The sequence below is a fragment of the Podarcis liolepis genome (assembly GCF_965112155.1).
Source record: "Podarcis liolepis genome assembly, chromosome: 5".
NCBI lineage: Eukaryota > Metazoa > Chordata > Lepidosauria > Squamata > Lacertidae > Podarcis > Podarcis liolepis.
Window position 1 is genome coordinate 61752631 of NC_139556.1, and position 21227 is coordinate 61773857.

At 43.1% G+C, this 21227-nt stretch overlaps 1 protein-coding gene across 1 annotated transcript in view; it reads right to left on the reverse strand.

The window, feature by feature from the left end:
* The window catches only part of HPSE2 (heparanase 2 (inactive)), a 109125-nt gene that overhangs the window by 76750 nt on the left and 11148 nt on the right, over positions 1-21227 (reverse strand). The window contains exon 3 of the mRNA XM_083505794.1: positions 14945-15106. Coding sequence (XP_083361920.1) covers positions 14945-15106 — 162 coding nt within the window. The remainder of the gene's footprint in view (positions 1-14944; positions 15107-21227) is intronic.

Below are 21227 nucleotides of genomic sequence, written 5' to 3' on the forward strand. Positions count from 1 at the left end.
CCTTGCTCCCACACTAGGCAGTAGGGGTGAATTAAACACACAGGCCCCAGGCCAAGCCAGGGCCTTGCACCATACGGTTCCTATCTGGCCATGTCACACACTATTAAACCCAGATCAGAAACAGGATCTGGGAGAATGGAACATACTGAGCCTAGGACATCACAAGCTTCTTCTCCTATAAATAGGAACCATTTTCCAGTAGAGAGCAACTCTCACATTTTTTTTGGCAGTGAATTGGCCAATAAAAGCAGATGAAGATTATCCTATTACCATCATTTTAAATACAGAGCAGTTAACTCCACTGCAATAGAATTTAACCCCATTGCCTCCTGGACCCTGGACTCGGGTAGGGCTGGGAGAAAACCTCCCAGAAATCTGTATTCTCTGCAGACGACTTCAGCCTTATCCAACAATGTTTCACAACACGATGGCATGAGCAAAACAATGTCCAGCTTGCTCCAGAATTGCAATGCAAGCTTGTTGACACTTTCGAGTTACTGGGAAAAATTAACAAAAACACGTGCAACTTGTAAATGAGGGGGAAAACATGAAGAGCAGCTTCCAAACAGGTGCAGCTGATTATCCCAGGCAAATGTGCCTGTAAAAGGAGGGGGGAGAACATTTTCTTCACAAATTTTAAGAGCACTACAGACTTCCAGATAATAGGAAATCCCTGAAGCTTTCAAAAAGTGTTTTCTCATACAGTGTACCTGGTGTGACAGCTGCTTCTTTGCAGCTATGGGGGAGTTGTGGTTTTCCATTTGTGAAAATTCAAGTGAAATCTATCATTTTTTGGAAAGCTACTACTAGGTCCCGGGGTTCTCAAATATCTTTACAGGTTGAACACTTGGAAAGAATTCAAGGCTCCAATCAGTGCTGGAATATGGGGAAGTGTTTAACTCTAAGAAACAGTATATAAAATAAGCTGTTCCTCTGCTTGATGATTATTTCAGGATTGACTAATGACTTGTCCTGGTGCCAGACACCTTCAAGATGGCTCAGGAGGCTCGTTTTCTAAAGTTTGTGTCCATGGCATTCCATCAAATGGAGACTCTTTTCTCTGCAATACTTCTAGGGCTGGGAATTCAGAGTTGGGACAAACATAAATGAACTGTTGGACACCAAGACCAAACACTCCTAGATGTGATCATGCAATTAAATCATCGAGCAAGTCCATCTACAATGGCTGACAATTGGAGAAAGAAGCTCTTAAAAGGAAGTAAAATGTGCTCATGATGTCAGCTGCAGCCTTTGCTCAGCAATCCTTGAATGCAAGCCAGGTTGCAGTTAGGTTGGAGGGGGGGTTCATCCCACAACTCGATCTTTGTTAGGTAAGGTGTCAGAACACTGAAGGCCACAATATTTAATCTAACCCCTACATAGCCAAATCTTTCCTTTCTTTCTCCTACCCTGCCCCCCAGCAGAGCAAGCAAGTTGACCAACAGAGGTAAAAAGTGAGGCAAGCGGCCATGCATGTATACTTAGGGATCAAGATTATCCAGCCTTCTTATTAGCACAGTGGCTCTTAAGAGCATTTTGACATGTGCTACAGCCTTATGGGCCGCTGTACTCAGCAGATGGTCTTGGGCTATTTAAATATTTGGAATATCTCAGAGTATCTGGAGACAACAGATAAAGGCAGATCATGCTTCAGTTGGCAAAGGAAGAGATTTCTTAATCCAGAAGAGCTTTGCTATGAAGACGTGAGCCTCCTTGGATAATTCAGATAACTCTCATCAACTGATAATTTCTGATAGGAACAGGTAGACAGCTATAACAATAGAAGCCACCGAATATACATTGATGTTCTGTTTACTAGGATTCAAGAGCAAGTGTACTCAAGTCTCTACAGTTTCTATGACTGTCAAGAGGAAAGCAGATAGATTTGTTAAGTCCTGGGCAGCATGAATCTGCAAGGGTGGATTTAGGGCTGTGCGAGCAGTGCACATGCACTGGGCCCTTAGCCAAAGGGGTACTGTCTCCAAGCCCGATAAGCAAGGGTCCTGGAGTGCTCCTTCATCTTCTCCAAAACCTAGTTAGCGCTTTCCCAGATCTGAGAAGGAAGTAGGAGGGCTCCAGGACTCTGCCAGAGCCTTCATGCCTCCTTTCCAAAGCTGTCCGCCTCCCTACCTGCCTTTGGGAAGGCAACACAAGGCTGCAGGGGTGCCAAATCAAGGGTGACAGGTTGGTGAACTTCAACTTGCTGCCTTTTTTGGGAAGACACTTCCTTGTAGTATATTCCAACAATACATTCCAAGGCGAGTTGCAGAAACCCAGTCTGATCTGGCATGTTACTGCTATAAAAGGTGGATCAGATATGGGTCTTTTGTGCTTCATTGATCACCCCAATTGCTTTTGCTTCTCTCCAACTTTTCATTTTCCACTTATCTCCATATACATAAAACAGAGTAAGGCCTGGTATTGGAAGCTGCCTTCCCTTGGCAACTGCTTATGATCCTGCAGGAAAACGCTGATAGGGTTCTTTCATTACCTATAGCTTATAGAGGGAGGAGGCAGTATTCTTTCTAGGAGGTGCTAAAATATGGCCTGGGCAGAATCTAGACCTGGGTGGAGTCTAAAGAATGACTGAAGGCAATTTGTTGATTTCCTTGTCAGTAAAAAAAAAAGCACACCAACTACCAAACATCTGGAAAGGGTGAGTTCTTGTTCCAACCCATATGTGAATTTTGTTTTAAAACAGACTTAGAAAGGTCTCTTGCTTCTGCCTTTGCTATTTAAGGCCAAAGAACTTTGACACTTGTTTTGAATAACAAAGAATCTGCAGACTGAGCATCTGTACTACTTAGCCCTTTAGACACAATAAGAACAGTTCACCCAGCGGAAAAAATCTTTTCCTCCTTCCACTCCCCAAATTATCAGGCAAGCAGATATAGCACAAAATGCAGCCAAATTTGGATTCATGGTATTAGGGCTCAAATCAGAAAGAGGTGAATCTGAAAAAACATAGAATTTCCACAAGGATTCACCTCCTTCCAATCGGAAAAACTCTGGAAGCTCAATAGTTTTCTGGATACCTACTTGGCCACTCTCTGCTCATTAAGCTAATCGCTCTCTCTCACATACACCCTCATTCTTTTTAAACCCAGTGCCTCATTGTCACACTGAAACACAGTGGAACACTGGCTGAAGAGTCCACCATTAAATAAACTATTGATGTTCTTCTAGAATTCTCCCAGGGCTCTCGCGTCATTGCTGCTTTTGAGGCATCTAATCAGCTGTTTCCTCACTGAATGTTCAGAGATCCAGCAGCCCTTCAAGGAGAATGAAGAGGCCTGGACCACCCAGCCTCTCAAACTAGCCATGGAGGCAGCTTGTACAGTTCCCTTGTTAGGAAAAGTTTTGGACTCAACGTGATTCTTTGCATATCCAAATGAAAACATTTTACTCTGCTCCCCCACCCGCCATTTGTTTCTTCCAAATTATCCAGTTGGGCTGGCTCAGATGTATCAGCTCTCTTTTTCACACGTGCACAAACAGTGACATTGTCATAGGAGACAAGTGAAGACTGAATCTAAGGGCTAAAAACCAGATGTTTCCCCATCTTCCTGTGCAGAGCCATATTTTATCTATGGCTCTTCCCTGAATTTATAGCCAATGAAGAGATGTTACTACATTAGCTCATGGAGGGGGTGGATGATAAAACAAGAGAGGAAGAGCCAGACAAGGCCCGGAGAAGCTATCCAGAGCGCTGCAATCGGAGAAGCGTGACGAATGGGCAGTGTGGCTGCCGCGGGCTCCAGCAGAAAGGCAGATTGGCTGGCTAGGAGTGATTGGCCACAGCTGGAGGCAGCGTTTTACACACACACACAGCCCATCTGGAGCTCCTTAAAGGAGCTTCCCAGGTGATCCGGTTTAGGGAGTGCCCAGCAGAAGGAAGGAAAGGGGTAACTGAGCATCTCAGACGGATCCATCCCCCGTGCCCCCTAATTACTTAATGGAGGATTGTTGGAATCTGCTTTAACTTCTCCCTTCAAAGCTGCTCCTTTTGCTTCCTTGCCAATGGGTTTGCATTTCACTCCGAAAAGGAGTCTCCTCACCCGTTCTATTTCTTCTGGGTAATTCAATAGCTGCAGTTCCTGGCGTGATGACCCAGCTGTGCTGGAAGGAGCAAAGGTGACCTACCTCTCAAGCCCATTTCTCCCTAAATGTTACTCAACTACTCTTCTGTCCAGTGTGAATTGCCAGTCACAGCCTGTAGTTCATTGGTAGGAAAAAGCATTTCATGCAGCACTATAATATCATGAAAGCAGTGGTGGTAGAATCCAGAATTCATGCAAATGTTACTTACAAGATCACAACAATATATATTATTAATTTGTCCCTACCATAGAGATCAATCAGAAGTTGAGTATGCCAAATACCAACCACAGCTCTAGTCTATAAAAAGTCATATTGATCTGTCCCAATTAGTGTGACCTACTTAAGCTTCCATAATTGCAAAGCCCCTGTGCTCCTCAGCACATTACTGGAACAACAATGCACACTAATAGGTGCACATGCAATAGGAAGTTAGACCATCAGGACTATGAGTCTTGTCCTGGCTAAAAGATGAATTTCTAAAAAATGTCAAGGCTATAATTACATATGGTTGTCTATTTTTTTGAAATTCACTGTGCAACCAGAGCTTCTGGATCACAACCGCCTGCAAATCCTATGCCATCTTGAGTTCATCAGAGAAGAAAGGGGTGGGGGAACATAAATAAAATAAAATGGGCTGTAGCCCTTAGCAGCCACTAAGTCAGGATCTCATTTGGAACTGGCCAAAACAGAAGAGCAAGAGGAGCTGTAGACAAGGAATGGCTAGACAGATGGGGAAGTGGTTTGGAGTCAAGCAAAGCACTGGAGTCAGACTGTATTCCTAGCAGCAGGTAGCGCCCCCACCAGTTATAGTAACCCCTGTGGCCACTTGAATGATAATCCAGATGCAAACTCACCCACTGTTCCTTCTTCCTTTGCTTTTCCTTCTAAACTGTGCAGGAATCCCGACAATGAAGAATTGATCTGTCATCAGAAACATGTCCCTCAAGACCCGGATGAAAGAATGAGCAATGACCCCATCAGCACCATGACCACAGCATTCCTTCCCACTCTCCTTCCTCACAGGAACTCCAGCAGCTTACATATACCGTTGCACAGAGCTGTTGTATAGCAGTTAACTATCTCACCCCTTGAACAAAATCCTACCTTAAAATTGGCTAAGAGAGCTCTGTGGGTGATAGCCCTTTGAGGGTAAAGTTTTAACTACAAGGCTTTTCAGACATGCTGTCTAGGAAATATGGTCTACTGATCTCAGTGGGATTTATTCTGAGTGAGCATTCCTGCTAAGGCTAAGCAAAAAGGGAAGTATTCTAGGTACCTGCCCAACAGATCTGGCACATCTTGTATTTCCTGGAGGTTCTGCAAATCTTGAGCATTTTCATAATGCAAAATAAAACCATTTCATATGCACTAATATGGGGGTGTTGTGTTGTTGAGCAGAATCAGGATGGGGTATGCAAAGATGCCTTCAGCCATTGCAAATACCATGAAGAAATTAGAGCTGGTATATGCCTAGATCCAGACTCCCATGTCCAGCATAGAAGGCAGAGTTTTGTTTTATTTGTGTGTTTATTTACGAGTACAACCCACTTTACTAACATGAGTCAATCAGGACTGCTTACAGACAATAATTAAAACATGTGATCATACCCTTTGTTTTTCAGCTCAAGGAACATGAGGGTAGTGGTGGTTAAATCATTGTCTGCCTAAAACAAACACTTTAAAATGCAAATATAAGTAGCCTACATGAAAAGGAAAAAAACTTCAAGAAAAATACATTCCAAGTACAGTGGTACCTCAGGTTACATACGCTTCAGGTTACATACGCTTCAGGTTACAGACTCCGCTAACCCAGAAATAGTACCTCAGGTTAAGAACTTTGCTTCAGGATGAGAACAGAAATTGTGCTCTGGCGGTGTAGCAGCAGCTGGAGGCCCCATTAGCTAAAGTGGTGCTTCAGGTTAAGAACAGTTTCAGGTTAAGAACAGACCTCCAGAATGAATTAAGTATTAACCCGAGGTACCACTGTATATCAGTAAATTGATTCAGTTTAAATTGAGATAGTAACAGAATTATCATAAAGGTAAAGGTAAAGGGACCCCTGACCATTAGGTCCAGTCATGGCCTACTCTGGGGTTGCAGCGCTCATCTCGCTTTATTGGCCGAGGGAGCCGGCGTACAGCTTCCGGGTCATGTGGCCAGCATGACTAAGCCACTTCTGGCAAACCAGAGCAGTGCACGGAAACGCCGTTTACCTTCCCGCCAGAGCAGTACCTATTTATCTACTTGCACCCTGACGTGCTTTCGAACTGCTAGGTTGGCAGGAGATAATTATCATAGCTGGAGTGTAATCCAGAATCTCTTATACATTTGGGCTACTTGTTTTCATCTAAGAAAACTCTTTTGGAATCTGGACCCAGCAGCTCTGTTGGAAAGGAATACTTTATTCAGACAGGCAAATGATGATAAATGTCTTAAAGACAAATGTCAAAGGAAAAGGACAGGTGACAGTGGTACCAGTTATGTAATGCTTAAAGAAGGTTCAAATAAGGTTCCATGCATAATCTCAATGACACTTTTAATGGCCCTGTAAGGTTGGCCAGATTTTTATCTGAGACCAAAAATAGATCTTTCTCCACCAGAATTCTTGGCCATTGGAATCTGGATGTCCTACCTGTATAGTTTAATAAAAGTTGCCTGCAATAGAGTTCTTCTTCATATTTTTTTTAAAAAAACATTTTATATACCACCTTCCATTAAATAAGTCCAAGGCAGATCATGACAATATAAAATACAATTCACCCACACCACTATGAACTCTGCAGGATCCAATAGCAGATAGAGGGGCTCTGGCAGTTGTTCCTGAAATGCCCTGCTATGACATCAGTAAATATAAGCCAATGATAAGAGAGGTAAAGAGATGGGAAGCAAAGGGACCAGAGACGAAGGAAGAGAGTACATGCGCACACCAGTCAGCAGAAAAGGAGGGAGAACTCGTGGAGGTTTCAAAATATGCTTGAACATTCTTTTTTCAGTGTTGTTCCTGTGAGGCACTATACCTGTGACTTGTTCACATGAAATTGATGAAGACAACAACCATGACCTGTGAACATGTTGGTTCTGCGTCATTCCAATATAAGAGGGAAATTGATAGATGGAGTGTTTAGCCATTTTTAACTGAACAAAATGATTTATTTATTTTTTGTTTAGATATGTCCAGTACTATGCACAGTGTAATAAACAAAAGCTATCCCTCCTATCACTTTGCACATACAGCTAATGATTTGCATCAGTGAATGAGCCATTCCAGACTAATAACTGCAAAGAGGATAATATTGCCTGATTGTCAACTCAAACACAATACTTTTCAATGCTGACTGGTCACACATCCCCCGGCGTCACTGAGCATTAATGATAAAGTGATATATGTACATGTGTAAGTCACATCTAAGTGGATGTATCGCTATCAAAGATTGATTAGAGAAAGGGATATACTGGGGCAGGTTTTAGATTCATGCTGCCAATCATTAGCTTCTTCAAAGTGGAGCAGACAGAATATTTTACAGTGTATAAGATGTACAGTGGTACCTCGGGTTAAGTACTTAATTCGTTCCAGAGGTCTGTACTTAACCTGAAACTGTTCTTAACCTGAAGCACCACTTTAGTTAATGGGGCCTCCTGCTGCTGCCGCGCTGCTGGAGCACGATTTCTGTTCTCATCCTGAAGCAAAGTTCTTAACCTGAAGCACTATTTCTGGGTTAGCGGAGTCTGTAACCTGAAGCGTATGTAACCTGAAGCGTATGTAACCCGAGGTACCACTGTATACATATAAGTCAATCTGATGTCAGGACAGAATCTCCGTATACCCTCTAACCCAGGGGATGTTCCCTGATACATAAGAAATTAGGAATGTGAATATCTCACTGGCTATTATTTCTATTCATCTCGGCCCATTTTAAAGTTAGATGGCTGAAGGTGCCTTTTTAAAATAAGTGAAGTGCTTCTACAGAGATTGCACAGTGCTTTACTGAACACTGGAAAAATTTAGGCCACTGCTATGCCTGTCACAAAGCTCAGCTATCCAGTCTGTCCTGCTCCCTAACAATGTGCCAGTTCAGCTAATTGAAGTCAAATAACTTTCTAAAGGAAGTTGGAAGGCACTAATTAAAATCTGGTCTCTTGTGAATGGAAGCTTTGGCAAAACTGGATTTATTTCCATTTGACATTTCAATATTATTTTCCCCTTCAGCAGAGCTAGGCATGGTTGGCATGTGCAACTATGCTGATGTTTGCAAGACATTTGGTGAAAGTATACTTACATAAGCAGGGGCAAGCTCTCTGTCTGTTAGTCAACGTGACTATGTTTACAGACAGTGGCACTAGAGTCTGCTGCAGTAAATGAAGATACAGTCATACCTCATGTTACAGCTGCTTCAGGTTACATGTTTTCAGGTTGCGGACTGTGGGAAACCCGGAAGTACCGGAACGGGTTACTTCCAGGTTTCGCGGCTCACACATGCGCAGAAGCGCCAAATCACACCGGCACTTCAGGATGCGAACGCTTTGGGTTTCAGACGTGCCTCCGTCACGGATTACGTCTGCAACCTGAGGTTCCACTGTAGAACAGAAATAACGTCCTTTGTGTTGGCTCCCCATCCATCCTCTTCTCAGTATGAACCATGGAAAAGCAGCACTTAAGAGCTGGGCCACACTGCATGCATGGAGGATAATTCCATATAAAAGCTTTTTCTCACAGGGAAAGCCGTAAGACTATGAGATATTTGCAGTGACAGCAAGTGTTACGTAGTAATAGAAAGATCTCGGTTGCTTCCTTCAGTTTCTCATTTTTTCAGTCTTAAATTCAGTTCTCCACATTTCTGCAGCAATTTGAAAATTTCCTTTTAAGAAACCCACATGAGAATTCTTCAGCACTTTTGTGCAAAATTTCTCCTAGCGAACACATTTTTGTACACAATTTTGACTAATTTATGCAAACAACTTCTCCCAGTACAATGCATTTGGTATATTATTTTCACTTATATATTCATTTTCATGGACATTTTTGTCTAATATATGCATTTCTGTAAGCAATACTTAGTTGGTTAGTTGGAGAACTGCATCACAATGTTCAGTCAAGCACAGATTTTCAAGGATGGCTATGTTTTGATAAATCTGGCTTTAAATGCACATTGAATTCTTCTCCCATGCTTAGTGTTAGGCAAGGGCTTTGCAGAGTACATGGCCAGCCTGAGGCCTGACAGGTCAGCCGTGTTTGCACTCACCACAGCAGGCACTCCTAGTTGCAGGATGTTGGGTTAGGTAGCAGCAGCAGCACCACATCTGGCTGCCATTAATGAGCCTGCAGTCAGGTCATGTCCTTTCTGGCAGTAAATTCCTCCTCGGGGCAGCCCCAACAGAAGCCCTGCAGGGTCTCCTAGGCTCTTGCCTTCAAGACGGGCAGAGAAATGCTCATTTTGCCCTTCTCAAGGAAGTGATTAGTTAAATCAGCATGAGGCTTCCAATCCAGGCACAGAGCCGGATGTCTGCACACATGGGGCCAAGAGTCACGTGCTGGGGGAGTGTTTCATATCCACAGCCTAGGCCCCAAGAAGTAATTTGTCCCTTCAAGCATGATAAATGCTGGGGCCACAAAACAATTCTGAGCTGCTTATTCATATGCTTTTGCTGACTAATCCATTAATTGATTAAATCTAAATAAATAGGCATGTCACTTCTTTGGTGCTTCTCTGACATAGTGATGTATGTTGACATAACTCATAGTATAAAAAGCAAATGTTACCATCCTTTGTTAGAACAGGCACCTTAAATATTTTCTTGTACATTCCCTATTATGGTAACATACCAGAAATAAAATAGCCTAAAAAATGAACAAAACTTAACCAAAACTGGCACAAGATTCCCCACCACCAATTAATCAGTAACTAATCTACAGATGAAACTTTGCAGTCCCAATTAATATAGTTCTGGAAGTGATTGCAACACCCCCTATGGAAAGCAAAAGCAGGGTCAATGCTAATCTTTCCACAGCCAGCTACAGAAAGGATGTACATTTTAGCACAACCTCTGACTGTTGCATGCCTCCTTTGCCTCACACACCAAGGGCAGGTGGCCCCCAGAAGCTTATCTATGAAAGGAATGCGGCCCTCAGGCTGAAAAAGCTTCCACACCCTTGAAGTAGAAGGAAATTTCCCTGCCCTGGGGTGCTACATTGAGTCATTGTTCCATATTTCATTGTTCCACCTGCACTTCCTCACCCTTGGCCACAACTGTAGGGTAAGCACACATGGTTCTGCCATTGGTGGCGGCAAGTCTCATACTCAATTTACAGTATTTGACAAACTTGAAATATGTTACTAGTGCACTTGAAAATTTGTTTGAAGTGGGGGATATAAGCACTGAAAATAAATATAAGTGTGAACACGGAGGAAGATGGGAAAAAAACACCACAGCTTCCACCAATCAAAGAGACCAATGGCCTCTGCTAGGTCCCAGCTGAGGTGATGTTTTCATCCCCGAATGGCTTTCTCAGACACTCACTCACAAGCAAAACTGGCTCTGCTGCATTCCAAATAGGACACTGTCCAAACAGCCAGGTTTCAGAAATTGGCAGAGGACCAGCACTGGGACACTTAACTTGGGAGAGAAGTGAGGGCCCACAATTATTCCTAGGCCTGTGGCAGGTTCAAAACACATTACACTGGGGCACACAGCAAGATGAGAATCTAAATTACTCTATTTCATGGCCATATCATTCTCGCTGTTGGTGTATGATAAGGAAAATGGAGTGTGGGAAAAGCAGTCTGTCGTATGCTGAAAGGTGATCAAGCCATAGGGCTGGAACAGTCAAATAAAGGCTGCACACTGAAGGCTGGTTTTCTCTCAGAAACTGATCCACAGCCTTTAGCATCGGTACGAACACAGCCATTTAACAGATCTTTACCTCTTATCTTTGCTCTTCTGTTTAGCCATATGGCAAGGCAGGGTAGTGGGAAAGGATAATAAAACACATTTTAACTACCATAGCTTGTTATTTTCCCTGGAATAGCGGGAAGATGCCATTTGTGCAAGAGGTTGAGCTTCATGCTCAGAGGCAGCTGTGTAGTCTACGTTCATCTGGTGGCAAAACAAGGCTTGATAAAGAAAGTGGTGATCCCGTGAATGACCTGGGGCTCCTCCAGGCATCCTTTTTATTGTGCGTTCATGATTATTTGTGATCATGATGCTATTGGGGTGGCCACATGTGGCCCCACTTTCAATACTGTTTGCACCTGCAAATGTTTTGGAGAGGTGACACCGGTTCGCTCCTGGTCAGTGGCTATCCTGTAATTTCCTGTCAAAATCCAGTAACTTTTTATACCACAAGTGTTCTGGTTTATTTTTGTCCCACTTTTGTCGCACTATAGTCGCTCTGGGCAGCAATAATAATTGAGGGGAAATCACAGAACATATGGGACTAAAGCAGAATAAACCCACCAATTAGGCAATATTTTTGTGTGAAGCAGAACACACCATGCTGGAGGGGCCCCTTGACACTTGGACAGTTTACTCCCTACACCTCACTCCACCCCAGAAAACCCCTGCCTGATGCATTTTTCTCCTGCAAGTATTTGTCCTCTGATCATGAAGAAGCAGGTGCAATTGCCCCCTCAGCCAGTCATCTCATCCCATCCCATACACACAACCAAAATGATAGAATCCATCATAGGAAAGAGAAATATTTACATGGCTCTGTCTAGTTATATGTAAATATTATGTTCTACCTACTAAGAACACAGAGCTAAGTTACATTTATGAAATGAGAGATTAAACCTCCTAACAATTATCAGGCTACATCGATTTCACCCAAGGAGGCTGCGCGCAGCCCTGCCACTTGAAAGACGTTTTGCCTCACAGAGGCACCTGGAGCTGAAATCTTCTACCCTCCCAACATAAACACACTTTAAAAGGCCAAGAGACTGCAATAACCGGCTGCCCCCTCGGGCGCTAGGTCCCAGGCAAAAATGCAAGCAATGCCCTAGGCCTCTTTGAAACTGCCGTGCAGACTAGCACAGGAGGGGAAGACCCTCCTTTCTGGGGGAAGTTTGTTTACTGGAGAGTAAGCAAGTTGTCAGGGGAGATTCCAAGAGCTCAAGTGGGAATAAACAGCTGAGGGGATTATGTTACACAAAATGATAAATGGCTTGAAGGGATCCTGCCCAAACATCATGCAGGCACAAGTCAGGGGATCTGTCACACCTAGGTGTCTTCTCAAGAGACTGGGAAAGCCTCCAGCCCTGGATGCCTCCTGTTTTCTCCCCACAAAGCGTGGGGCGCTGTCATGTTCAAAAGGCTGACATAGATGTTCATGTCACACAAACTCAGCATCCATCCAAAAACCTTGGGAACTAGGGATTCTTTTTAAACCTGGGCCTCGTTTCTGGTGAAAACCTGGGCACTTCTTGGTGGGGCTTTCCGCTGCCACCCACTGGCCAGAGGTGGGAGAACTAGATCCTTCTCTCCTGTCCTCCCACTAGCAAGGCAGGACATTTACGAGTGCCCTGCAGCTCTCCCCACTACCTCACAGCCTGTCAGTCATTCCAGGACCCATTTCATGGATAATTCAAACAACACCCGTAATAGAAACAGCCACTCGGCTCCATCTGGACCATTATCTCTTTTATATTTGCTCTTTAATATTTACTGGGTTCACACAAAGTGCATGTGCTGCTTTGGTTTCAAGGACACCAAATTTAGTAATTGCTGCATCCCTCCTACTAAAGCAAGTGAGGGCAGGGAGAGGGGAAGAAGCTTGAAATCCTTGCACGGCTATTTTGAGGAGTGCTAAAGAGCTACAAAAAGACTTGTGTTGCTTGTTAGGGCAGAGGCCCAGGGTGAAAGTCGTCAGACAATTTCTGCTAGGCCTGCTAACGCTCCTCTCAACCAAGTGCATCTTAGAGGAAGGCAGTAGTAGCTGTTGCCTCTTAAAGAACAGCATCCCAGGGCTACATCTCTCAAAAAAACTGCAGCCCCCCCATCAGATTTTTATTTTTTTTTCAAATAAAGGGGAAGATTACTTCACAGGTGGCCAAATGCTCATCTGAAGGCTGGCTGCACCCGGCAACGTAGCTAGCTACTGGCACCTAGAGATGGGCAAAACTGTCAATTTTGGTCTCTCGTTTTTCCAGTCTCAAGTTCACCTCTTGGCATTTACATATCAGCTTGCAGTTTTATTAAAAAAAATGTTTTCACAAAAAAAGTATCAACATGTTAATGTGAGCTTCTCATATGCACAGTTTTGTGTGTAATTTTGCATAGCAGACATAGTTTTGCAACCAATTTTCTCTAACACATAAAAATGCAGCATATTAGAGAAAATTGGTTGCAAAACTATGTCTGTTACACAAAATGACACACAAAACTGTGCATATGAGAAGCTCACATTTTCACTGACATATGCATTTTTAGACATACCTCCCCCTAATGTGCATATTTTAATACACATTATGCAAATGGAGAATTTCAATGCAAAATTTGGCAAAGCGAAAATTCCAGTGGACAGTTGGTTCATAAGTTCAAGTATTATTTAGGGAAGTACAAATTAGGTAGCTTCTCATTAAGATTTCTCTCCCATCCCTACTGGTAACTCGATCATATTTTAATCAATGTGTGTGCGGTAAAAAGCTTGCCTTTAGTTTTTTGTTCATACAGAGAATATGATAGTTTGTTCTCTGAATGATATGTCTCGCTTTGGCTTTGAATGTGGAAAGGTCAAATCTGAGTCAAATACCTTTGTGGTCCCCAGATCACTATCTGAAGAATAGAGTGGCCCTTCCAGAGAAGATGACTGCCCCTGGTTTATGCCTAGGATGTGTAATAAGAGATATTTAAATTGAGGCAGAAACCTAAGATGAGTCAGGAATATGACATATAAAGAGGTGCTGCCAGATTAACAATGATATATCTTCCTACTCACTACCAAGTCCAATTCAATTTGTTGGTGCCAACCTTTAAAACCCTAAATGGTTTGGGGCCCAAATACCTGAAGGCAAGCCTCTCCTTGGTGGTGCCCCATTTGTGGAATGTCCTCCCATTACATACCCAACTGGCACAGACATTGATATCATTTCTGCACCATATTAAAACTTACCTGTTCACGCAGGAATTTTAAATGTTTGTAAGGGAATGGTTGTTTTAGCCTATTCTGCCCTTTCATAGTTGCCCCATGTGTATGTATTTTTTATGGGCTTATCTATTGTTTATGTATAAATTCAGTTGTTTAATGTCATACCCTGCTGCCCTGGTATCAGTTCTGATAAAGGGTAGGCTATATGCACATATTTTTAAATAAATAAATACTCATGGAACAGCTATTTTTCACTTCATTTTAAAGGGCATGTGCTAATCATTTTTCTTGTTGTTCTGGCTGCATCAAAACGCTGCTCAAAGCCACAGATCACCTCTTGCTGCTTAAATCAAATCCAGGAGTCTGTCTGTGTCCCAAGAAGCTGTTAAGCAACCCAACCCATTATTGCTGTTACGTGAGACCATCAAATAGAAGAATGAACACACTGTGGGTTTTCCTAGTATTTATTCCCCTTCTCTGACTTCTATCTTATTGGGCACAGATTTTGGTTTATGTGTAACACGGTCAGATTGTCGCTTTCTCCTGCATTCTGAAACTGGCAACATCCAAGTTGCCAGCAAAGTGAGGAGACACACTCTAGATTACATTTTAATTTGTGTAACATTTCCTGCCGACTGTGAGCTGCCATGGCTCAGGAGCCACCTGCTTTCTCTTCTCACCATGAAACAAGCAGCAATTTGTCCTACCAGAGTCTCAGCAATGAGGGCAGATCCTTGGCTCATGATGGCCTTGCAACCTTACCTGTTAGCGTGAGATTGGTGTAAGTGTTAGAAAACTGCTCCTTGAGGAGAACCAGGTGCATCTGAGCTGCCTTTTCCCTCTGTAGCTCCAACATGATGTCTGGGTGCTGGGCAATCTTGCAGCCTTTCTGTTTATCCAAGGCAATATCACTGCGAATGATGTCTGTGGTATAAAAGAACAAAAGGCTCAACAAAAAACTCACAGCTTTCAGTCCTTAGCAAAAGTCTCTATTCTTTAAGTTGAAACCAGACAAACTTGCCTGATGGGCAATGCATTCCCACCTGACCCTTGCAGGTCTGTGCTTCCTTCCAGTCAATCTTCCTCAGCATCTCATGTCTCTATAAGCTTCAGACCCCTGACGGCCAGCATTTTCATTCACCATTCATGCCTTCTTTCTAATGAGAAGTTTTGCTTGGACCAAGCCTGCACAAGTTCTGAGTCACCAAGCCAAACACAACAGCACATGGCCATTGACAACCTCATGTTTTTGCACCATGGCAGAACCTCACAACATCAGTCATACCAACAGGGGCTTAGTCATGTACACATCTCACAGTGGGATTCATGCTATAGCCAACCAACAGAGTCTTGCTGCTGCTGCTGCTGCTGTTAAACAAAAACCAGAGTAATGTAAGAGTTATGTAAGAGTATAAATGGCTAGAAATCTGACATTTTAAAATACAGAAACTGGTGGGAGAGTATTTCAATCGCCTTGAGATATTTTGATGAAGGGCAGTGTGTGTGTGTGTGTGTGTGTGTGTGTGAGTGTGTGTGTGAGTGAGAGAGAGAGAGAGAGAGAGAGATTTGCCAAGGCACTTCAGATACAACTGAAGAATAAGGCTGCCTGCAGCATAAAACTACTGAACTAGAGTTTATTAGCGAATTTGGGCTCAGATGAGATGGGGCATTTAGGTGTTTCATCGGCATAATAATGAAAAGCCTGTTAACATGAGATGCACTGTTGTAAATGGGTCACTTTGTTGTTAGCGTGTATACATTTGACTCTGCCTAGAAATGTAAAAGACCTATTGATACCTTTTGCATTTTGGTTCTAGTATTAAAATATTTCCCCCTCTGTTCAGGTCTGTGTGTGTCTCTCTGTGTGTATCTACCAAGTGAGGAAGTGGGCCCTAGTACCTGAAAGCTTAGGCCATGATAATTTCTTAGGCTGCAGAGTGCCACAGGATTCTGTTGGTTCTGCTGCAGCAGACTAATATGGCTACCTGTCTTGATAACTGGGAAATAGAACAGGATGACCCCTGCAGGACATCACAGGAAAGGTATCAGTGAATAGATGAGCAGCTTCCTATCAGCATTTCAGAGACCTTGCAGGACTAAGTGGAATTACTCAAGCGTGGTCTCACAACTTCCCATTATGTTATATAGTCATCATGTCACCAGCACTTCATGATCAATACTTGTAAAAGACCACAAATTAATGGAATAAAAGAGTGCCTGTCAAGCTGCAAGGATTTATGACCAAATGCCAATCAGTGCTGTCTCAGTCCCATGCTCAGAACAAAAGTCACAGACTGGAGGCTATCTGAAGGCAAGGTTTCTATGCGCAGCTAAGGTTTTGCCAACAGCCATATTTTTACATTCTTCCTGAATTAACAGTCGCTGATGAACCTCTCAATGCTACCAGCTAGCCTGCTCAGGAAGAGAATTTAATGGCAGGCAGGGGGCTACCCACCACCAGTAAGTGAGTGAGAGGACCTCCTCCCTGCAATGATAGATGGCGATTTAAAAACATTCCCTTATTTGGTGCACCATGGTCAGCCCTTTCTTAAAAATTGATAATTTCTGGGCATGCCTTCATAAGGTGACATCAGGCTGCTGAAATAGAGGTGGCCCTGAAACAGCTGTACAAACTTGTTGATTGACTCTGCAGATTAAAATTATGTTTTATGCCAGCCCTCATTCTGCGTGCATGAACCCAAAACCAGCACACTTCCCATTATGCATGAAGGGCATCACTTTTACACACACACTCCTTATTCATCTGCTCATGAAGTTAAGAGAAGAGAAAGAACAAAAATCATGTGATCTAGTTGCTAGGCAACTAGCTGAGTTATTTTTCTCCCTTCCTCCTTGCCTCACCCAGTATCATTTAATCCTTTAAGTTTCATGTAAATAAACAGATATGACATGGGCATATAGAACAGCACACATATTCTAGTGTACAGCAGAGCCTCATGTTACGTACTGTCCTCCTTACAAATGCTTCGGGTTACGAGCTCCACTAACCCGGAAGTAGATGCTCCTGGTTGCAAACTTTGCCCAGGGATGCAAGCGGAAGTTACACACCAGCGGCGCAGTGGCAGTAGAAGACGCCATTAGCGAAAGCACACCTCATGTTAAGAACAGTTTCAGGTTACAAATGGACCTCCAGAACGAATTAAGTTCGTAACCGGAGGTACCACTGTATCTATAAATCATGCAAGATAAGTGTGTAGCTGAGTCAGACTGAAGTGTCCACTTCAAGTATCTGATTATGGGTGTCATGAAAGGCCACCAAATTGAGATAGATGAGAGAGAGAGAGAGATTAGATAGATAGATAGATAGATAGATAGATAGATAGATAGATAGATAACACATTACTACCAGGGATGGGAAGAGACACCTGTGAGAATTTCTGCCTCAGGTGCCAAAATAACTTGCTCATTGACTTATAGAGGGCACCATTTGTTGTTCCATTTCAAGAGGCTGCTCCTGTTCCTTGTTTACCTTCAGAATACCCAGTAGAAAACCTGTAAGATAGGCTGATTATCATCCCCGTTTCACAAAATTAGGACTCATGAGCACTGTCTAACCCAGTCTTTCTCAACCTTGGGTCCCCGGATGTTGTTGAACTACTAATTCCACCATCCCTCACCACTTGCCCTGCTAGCTAAGAATGATGGTAGTTGTAGTCCAGCAATATCTGGGGACCCAAGGTTGAGAAAGGTGTGCCTAACTTAATTGAGTCCAGTCTATACTTTCTTTTAAAATAAAAGTTATATTCAATTCTAATGGTGGACCCATTTCAGGGAAGACAATTGGAATGCTGCAGTAACTAAGCATATAACCAGGGAGCCAGGAAATCCTTGGTTTAAATCTCAACTCAGCTCATTTGGTAGCCAAGTTCAGAAGAAGAGTTTGGACTTGATATCCTGCCTTTCACTCCCCTTAAGGAATCTCAAAGTGGCCAACAATCTCCTTTGGAGAATGTTAGTCACTTTGAGACTCCTTCGGGTAGTGATAAAGCAGGATATCAAATCTAAACTCTTCTGCTTTCCCTTCCTCCCCCACAACAAACACTCTGTGAGGTGAGTGAGGCTGAGAGACTTCAGAAAAGTGTGAGTAGCCCAAGGTCACCCAGCAGCTGCAAGTGGAGGAGGGGGGAGGCGATCCTGGTTCACCAGATTAGGAGTCCACCACTCTTAACCACTACACCATGCTGGCTCAGACACTATGGGAAGCCACAGTTTCCTGTTATGTGAATGAGCTGCAACAAGTCTCAGGCTGGTGCCCCTTACCTTTTCATGCATCAGAGAAGGAAACAGGAAACATCCACTTCTGGTTTTAAACTGACCCCAATCTTCCATGATGTTTGAATTCAAGGATCTGTGGTTTGTTTAAGCCAGGGATAGGAACCAGTGGCCCATGGGCTGGAACCAGCCTACAGAGACCTCTGTAGGTGCCACTACCCAATATATTGTGGTGGCATCAAGCAAATCAGGCAATGCTGATGCTGTCACCACACCCCTTCAGGAGCAATTTCACTTACTTACTTAAAATTCAATTATTCAACCATATAAATACAATGTTCACAAATTCCAAATAATATAAATTTCTTAATGATTTAACTTAATAGTTAATCAATAGCCTGAATACAACAATCTGCTTATGTTACTGAAATTTTCCATATCCATAAATAAACACCAGTATGCTGTAAAACTGTATTGTTCCTATAATAGTTTTTTTATTATCAAAATTATCCATCCTGCCAACTCCTCCTAGGTTTTTTCCTGTCTTTAATCCAATAAGTTAACTTTCCTGATTTCCCAACATTTGATATCCCAGTTCATTATTGTTGGGGCTTCTCCACCCCCCTTACCCCACCCCCCATTCTGAGCAATTATAATTATGACTGCCAAAAGAGGGGGGGAAATATTATTTTTATTTATTGGATTTATAAATCACAATTCCTCCCAAGGAGGTTAAAAGCCAGCTGAGATGGTAGAAGGAAGGAATTAGGAACAAGAAATATAGGGGGGAACAGAATATGAAGCTGGATAAGGAAAAGGACACAAAAATCCCACCCACTTTGTCTACTCTCATCCCATCATTTTAACGAGTTAAAACTACCTAACTGTTCTTCCAGGAAACCAGACTCTTGGCTGGTTTGCCCTTTAGCCCAAATGTGTGCATGTTTTACTTGGGAATAAGTCTCACTATTGTCAGTGGGACTTGCTCCTACCTAAGTGTGCAAATACTGACAAAGAATTAGCCCAAGATATCATATGAAAGATGGGGGTTGGGTTGGTGGGTTGAGCTCTGCCTAGAACTCTTGGACTTGGTTGCAATACAGCTATGGATCACCAGGTCCTTGCTGTGAATGTTGAATCATGACTATGTGCAACCATCCTGTGTGCAGTCCTTGATACAGCAGACTCACAAATGGATGCAGTATGAAGGGAGCACACCCGTGTGGCAGGTGGGTGAGCTGCGGCTGACTGCAGGACACAAAATCCAGAGTTTGGGGACTGGAAAAGCAAAGTAAAGGACTCCTCACACCATAGTGCAGAGGCACAAGGAGGCCTTCTGTAGGCAGCATGCTCCAGCCACTCTATGTTATCTCGGCATATCAGCCCAGGGTAGGTTAGAAAGCTCCCGCCTTCACAATAAGGCACGGACCAGGGGAGTTTGGAAATTCTGTCCCATTCCAGCCATGGCAGAAGAGTGCCCTCTGCACTCTGGGTTCAAAGCATCCCAAATAATTTCCCAGAGGGAGATCCCCTCTGCAGTGGGAGGAGAAATTCCAGCAGAGATTAGTACATCTCACACCCCATCCATCAGCCTTCTCTAAACTGGTATCAAGGGACAGAGTATGTATGGTATGTATGGTAAACTGGTATGTATGAGACAGAGGGAGCGTGTGAGTCCACAGAAAGGGCTTTCTTCTGTGGGTGGAGCCCTGCATTCCTTTGGGATGCCTAAAGACCTGAGTGAATATTTCCCAAGAGCTAGAATGCCCACCACATAGCCATTGCCCAAAAATTACATTGAGGGGGGCTTTGTTTAAACTTTCCAGACTAATCCCAAATGAATTTTAAAAGAAACTTTAATTGTACCTTCTGTTTGACAAAAAACAAACCAACCCCAACACGTATGGAAATAAGTGAGGCAGGGCGACACTGGAGAGTGAGACATCCTGTAGGGATCAAACCCACTGTCTCTTGGTCATCAGACAAGAGAGCCAGTAAATGGAAAGCTGTAAAGCTTTGAAAATAGCTAGTTAAAAAGGTCATGGTCATTAAAATGGCTTCTGTGATTTCTCTCAGCTCTCTGGCCAAGTTTTTAGAAGTATTCGGTGACTAGGGTGTCTGGGCCTTGGCATAAAATCAGATAAGGTGAGTATTTTACCCCAAGGGGATTTATGCTAACTACCATAATGAAAAGCTGTTAATTGGGTGGAGCCATGGGGGCAGGGAGGATGTATTTGTTCTGGTAAATGTGTCTGTTCCTGAGCAGACTCAAAGGCTCAGAAAGTTGAATTAATCATGCAATGACAAGAAGTTTTTTTGGACCAGACTAAGTCAAATTTATCTTGGTCCTAAAACTATAATCTCTCTACTATACTCACCACTAAATTGCCTTTAAAGCACATACAATGTTGGGCTTCTTCATTCTTTAATGATTTCTTAGTTCAGCCATTTCTTCTGATATTATAATAGGGCAACTTAAGCTAAACTAAAAATAACCAACATATAAGAAACCAAAGTAGACACAGTTTGCTTATTGCAAAACCAAGAATTGTCACAAGCAGTTGATGGGAAAGGCAGCACTTGACCTTCCTTTTACACTACAATTTATTGTGTCTTTCCTCCGTTCTTTTTTGCCTAGTTAGTTGCACTATTCAATTTCTGAAGGTAGCACAAGTTCACTAATGTAAGAACTGTCCAGCAAAAGCTAGACAAACTAGGTACCTATCCGTGCCGGATTTATGTATAGGCTAAGTAGGCTGAAGCCTGGGGTCTCTAAACCTAGGGGGCCTCACCAGCCCTCCTGCTCCCCAGT